The sequence below is a fragment of the Argopecten irradians genome, chromosome 15, assembly GCF_041381155.1.
Source record: "Argopecten irradians isolate NY chromosome 15, Ai_NY, whole genome shotgun sequence".
Lineage (NCBI taxonomy): Eukaryota > Metazoa > Mollusca > Bivalvia > Pectinida > Pectinidae > Argopecten > Argopecten irradians.
In genome coordinates this window covers 25,186,634-25,192,554 of record NC_091148.1, presented here as the reverse complement: position 1 = coordinate 25,192,554, position 5,921 = coordinate 25,186,634, and the positions used below count along the sequence as shown (strand labels likewise).

Sequence of the window (5,921 nt, the reverse complement as noted above, 5' to 3'; positions counted from 1 at the left end):
CTAATGTGCCTATGGAGTTCCGTGCATATATCTCAACGGTTTTCCAGTTATGCTGCGGAAACGAACCTGGTACAAAAATATGATATTTTCAACAATGTTTCCATGGTTACGGAAAAAATGCAAAAAATGAAAACCTAAAAATAGCAAAAGGCACTACAAGACCATAAGACCAGTGTGTGTATGAAGTGTCTTGGAAATATCTCTACTGGTTTTAGAGTTATGCTCCGGAAACCATTCGTACGGACGGACGGAACCCATTTGTATATCCCCCGCCAACTTCGTTGGGCGGGGGATAATAAAACGTTCGAAATCAAAGTTTATCAGAAAATTACGTCTACATTGTCAACAATATGAATACATATATATCCCCTTGTCAGACCTAATCAAGTCCACATAAGACGAACGGTTTTATCTTTATTATAGAATTATAATCTACAAAGGCCCAATGGGCCCCCCGAATCGCACACCTGCTATCTGGTAATCATGCATGGTTCATACTTAACCAATAGGAGAGTGAATAAGAACTTATATCATGCCCAAGCACGTTAGAGGCCCATTTGCCTCTTTGTTATTCAGAAGAAGTCTTTTAAAGATTTTAACCTATATGACCCCTGTGACCTTGATTTGAACAAACTTGGTAGCCCTTCATCCCAGCATGTCGCATCCCAAATATGAGGTCTTCAGGCCTCTTGGTTATTAAGAAGAAGTCATTTCAAGATTTTAGCCTATTTGACCTCTGTGACCTTGAATGAAAGTCAAGGTCATTCATTTGAACAAACTTTGTAGTCATTTATCCAAGCATGCCACAGGCCCAATATCAGGTCCCTAAGCCCTTGGTTATTAAGAAGAAGTCGTTTTTAAGATTTTAGCCTTCTTGACCCCTGTGACCTTGAATGAAGGTCAAGGTCATTTATTTGAACAAAACTTCGCAGCCCTTCATCCCAGCATGTCAAAGACCCACTTTCAGGTCTCTAGGCCTCTTGGTTATTAAGAAGAAGTCTGTTAAAGATTTTCATCAATTTGACCCCTGTGGACCTTGAATGAAGGTCAAGGTCATTCATTTGAACAAACTTGGTAGCCCTTCATCCCAGCATGCTATAAGTCAAATTTCAGGACTCTAGGTCTCCAAGTTTTGGAGAATAAGTTGTTTAAATGGAAAAGTTGACGCCGGACGGCCGGACGACGACGGACGTCACACCACAGCATAAGCTCACTAGCCCTTCGGGCAGGTGAGCTTATAAATCTACACATGTCATCCCTAATCAAGTACACATAAGACGAACGGTTTTATCTTTATTATAGAATTATAATCTATAAAACTACACTGTAAGTATGTCCAACCCTAATCAAGTACATATAGGACGAACGGTTTTATCTTTATCATATAATCATTCAATGTCGACATAACTAACACTTTCCCCTTTAAGTTCTCCAAGTGTCACTGAAGACTATACAAAACACCTGTATAGATCAGTATCTAGTCTACAAATCATTCAATGCCGACATAACTAACACTGTCATCTCTAGGTTCATGTTCTCAAAGTGTCACTGAAGACAATACAAAACACATTTTAGACATAGATCTAGACTATAAACAATTCAATGCCGACATAACTAACACTCTCACCTCTATGTTAATGGTCTCCAAGTGTCACTAAACATCATAAAAAACACATGGATCTAGACTACAAACAAGAGGCCCTGTATCGCTCACCTGGTTTATAATGCCAAGTAATGTTTTGGATACAGGTTCATTGTTTCTTTTCTGAAGGAATTTGAATATTTACCTCTAATTCCCCTATTGGGCCCCGCCCCTCTTGCCCCCGGAGGGTCAGAGCCAAAACTTATACAAACTCTGTTCCCCTTCCTCCAAGGATGTTTGTAGCCAAATTTGGTTACAATCTATTAAGAACTCTATGACATGTCGCGATTTAAAGGAAACGTTGACGGACAGACGGACGGACGGACGGACGCCGCGCGGGCCAAGTGAGCTAAAAATTCAATGCCGACATAACTAAAACAATTTTCTCTATGCTCCTGTTCTCCAAGTGTCACTGAATACCATACAAAACACATTTGTAGACATAGATCTAGATTATAAACAGTCCAATGCCGACATAACTAACACTCTCCCCTCTATGTTAATGGTCTCCAAGAGTCACTAAGACCATAAAACCACATGTATAGACCTGGATCTAGTCTACAAACCATTCAATGTCGACATAACTAACACTGTCGCCTCTATGTTCATGTTCTCCATGTGTCCATCGTGTCTCCTTCATTTTACCATTTGTGGTTAAAATCAAAATTCTCCAAAACGGAATGAAGCTAGGGTCATTATCATCGAATTCCATCAAGCGAAAGAACTGAGCAGCAATGTTACCATCGGTATTCACCTGTATGTTGTCCACGGTTACACTTAGAATCTCTGTTGGCGAAAGTTTGACAATACATCGTAATCTTGACCCGGCACGAACGGCGTCCAATAAATCCGATTTTGACCCTTCAATAGGAGACCCAATAGAATCTGTAATAAGAAGAAGACGCCGTTTTCTGGTATCGACAAACCAGGAGGATGCCGTGGTAGATTTAGTATCTCCCATCTTCTGGGAGGTACCACGCTGATATAGATCTGTGTATATCTCTCCACTAGTAGATATTCGGACCAGTTTAGATATGACAGGTCCTACCTTTTGTTTCGTTTCTGATTCTGATACTGCTTGGCTCAGAAGTTGGGCAGTGATGCTATCGTTGTTGATGATAATGTTATCTGCGTCCATCACATAACCATCAAACATAATTCTCACCTTTCTGCCTTGTTTGATCATGTCTATCAGTTCTTGTTTAGATCCAACAAATGCATCACCATTGTTACCATGGGAAAAACTAAGAATCCAACAGTAGTCTGCAAACCAGTCAATATCAGCTGAGGATGAAAACGTTTGTTTGCTAGCTGTATCTGCACCAAGATGTGGTCGGGAAACCTCCTTGCTTCCAAAGGACGAAAATAACATCATGACCCAATAGAAAGGGTGCCCCCAAGCCCAAGAGTCGGAACTACCTACCTGTGACGTTACTCTCCAAAACGTTTGTGACGCTATTCCACACCCACTCATAACAAACTCGACGCGGTCAGCACTGAATATAAAAATTGAAGATCCGTGCGGACTTTGAACCATCCTTATATCTGCACCCTTTTCTACAGCATTGAAGAGATCAGTCATGTTACCACAGGCCGAGGAACCGTCACGAAGGTTACAATACACAGGGTTCATCTGAGAGGTCGTGTTCCGCAAACGTCTTAAAATATATAAATATAGTAAATAAGCAAACTATGAAGAATAGACGAACAAACTCATACAATGTTATCATCATTACGTGCATTTCAAATTATTATATTGTCTCTAATTGCCACCATTCATATCTAACAGTTATAACACAAAAAGAAACTATTTTGGATATAAATAAAACCAATGGTATGCTTCTGTCAACAAAAAGGGACATGAAAATAACAAGTTCAATAACTAGTTCAATAGTTAACTCGTCGAATATTTTCTTATCAAGTAACACTTTATATTCAATAATGAAACAATTCATATAAAATCCATTATTTCAATAATCTTATAATGAATATAATTGTGCAGAGGGTCTGCTCAATACGTTTTAATTATGATTTAAGATTGTTAGAATAAAAACCTTTTCAGTGTGTGTGACAAAAAGGTTATGGTATGACAATTTGGCCTTATATGGCGGTCTCGGGCTGATAAAGGGTGCGATATCAAAATTGTTATTTAATAACCTCTAATCTAATGACTATTTAATAATTATATAACTGTTACACATCCCTGTGTGTTAATACCTATAACATCTCTCATTGGTCATCTATATTCATTTTTGATTCTGATTGGTTGTACATGTATTCTCTTTTTGTTTATCGTAAAGGCGATTATTATTCTTTAAATCTTTTAAACGCATAGTACACATGTACAATAAATGTACATACAGCGACTCATTGGCTGTCGGCTGCCATTGGTCGTCTCCATTCTTTCTCGATTCTGATTGGTTGCTCTTATATACTTTTTACTTGCATTTACAACAGCTGGTTAATTATTTTAAATTGTATGTCTTAAGTTGATTGTGGTATTGTCGATTTTTGTACGTATTTTCTCCAATCTGATATCTGGGTATAATGACAATAATACATTGACGTTATTTGAAATGAAGGTTATGTAGTCGCATGGTATAAAAGTATCTTAGTTTTATTCTTTATTTAACTCGTCAGGAAGTTTTTATTTTTTTCTCACTACGATTCTAAGATATTATTAAATTAAGGTTTTAAAGAATCGAACCTATTTATATACTTTTAGGAAAAGTTTAAAAATACGTTCCTTAACAATTACCTGCTGAACCAAACAGAGTGTTTTCCTGTTGCTGATGTGGAGGAGGTCGGACTTACATCCTCACCAAGATTAACATTGCCCCAGTGTACCGTACCATCGTCGCACACCTTGGCAAACTCCCAGTACATACTCGGTTCAAATGTGTCCCAACTGCTCTTGGACAGAACAAATATAGAACCCGTACAGATGACCCCGCCTTTTACTTTGACTTCTTCAACCTCAAGGTAAAGGTCATGCGGTAGGTGTATCCGCAGATCGTCACCCCGTAGGACCGCCAACAACACGTCAGCCCTGGTACCGTATAGGACACTTCCGTCGGCCTCCACCTCGAACAACTTTCCCCATGATTCATCGCAGATCGCTTTAATAAAACAAAATAACATATCAGCTATATATTTTCTATCCTATCGGACAGAAATATCCGTACTTCTGCGAGGGAAAGATTTCTCTGTCTTACCCAGGGCAAGACAGCCTGCTCGTGCATAACATATTCACGTGATAAACCGGAAGTTGAAAAAAATGCAAATGAAAAAAAAAAAAAAACATGTGCTGTCCAATTGGCCAATCAATATCACATTCGAACTCGAGCCCGTGCGTTACTTTGACCTAATGATAATCGAAATTTCAAACCATATAATAATGTTACCTGATAAGCCCGCTAGTTTCAATTTATATATCAACCCATCATGCCAAACACGGTAATCTTGAAAAATACTAAATCGTCTGCTCCTGTTTTAGAAAGTTAAAAAATATCATTTGTCAGCGATGGAGCATCTTTAACTGAATTGTTCGTATATTTGTATATTTCGTTTCAGCAATACGTTACCATAACTTTAGTATGCAGATACGCTATCAACATCCATTTGCGTAGCCGAAACAAACATAAGATTGGAGAATTCCGTTTCCCTACCGAACCACATCTCGTATTCGACGAGATTTATATAGAGTGGTCTCCCTTCCTTTTTCCTTTATTGAGCTACTTAGCTGTTAACGGCAATTGATTTGTGTCATTTTTGCGCTGATTTAGTCCATTTGCTTTGACTTCTTCGGTCATTTGTTTTACACATTCATTTTTGTATATACACATCTGCCCTATGCTGTTCTTATTGTATACTGTCATTCAGTCTTTTTCAGCCGTTGTTTTCTATTCCACGTTCTTGCTGTCATTCCTTAATATACGTAATTTTTGGTGACGCCTCGAATAGCGTGTTTGTTATTATTTTTTTTTTGTTTTAGACGTATTTTTCAGGCTAGTAAGTGTTAATATAATTCGTTAGTGTTATGTCAGGTATGTCTTGCTGGAGACAGCGTCAGGACTCTATGTTACCAAAAGTGATCCCACGAGGAAAGGGACACACATGACGCTTGTTCCCTACGTCGCCTGTGTTATACATCCCTCCTTGTAAAGTTAAGTTTTTGAGACTCATGACCAGGCCTACGTAGTACCGTAAAAAGACGTAGTACCCTGAGTAAAATCAGAGTTATTACCTGGTGTAATGGACACGAATACCACATCACGAT

General features: G+C 38.5%; 1 protein-coding gene across 1 annotated transcript; it reads right to left on the bottom strand.

The window, feature by feature from the left end:
- Positions 1 to 2,157: 2,157 nt before the first annotated feature.
- On the bottom strand, positions 2,158 to 5,206 carry LOC138309846 (uncharacterized). The gene is made up of 2 exons (XM_069251088.1): positions 4,401 to 5,206; positions 2,158 to 3,300 (listed from the first exon to the last, which is right to left on the bottom strand). The coding sequence occupies exons 1-2, from the start codon at positions 4,781 to 4,783 to the stop codon at positions 2,196 to 2,198; spliced, it is 1,488 nt and encodes a 495-aa protein (XP_069107189.1). The 5' UTR covers positions 4,784 to 5,206; the 3' UTR covers positions 2,158 to 2,195.
- Between the last annotated feature and the right edge of the window lie 715 nt (positions 5,207 to 5,921).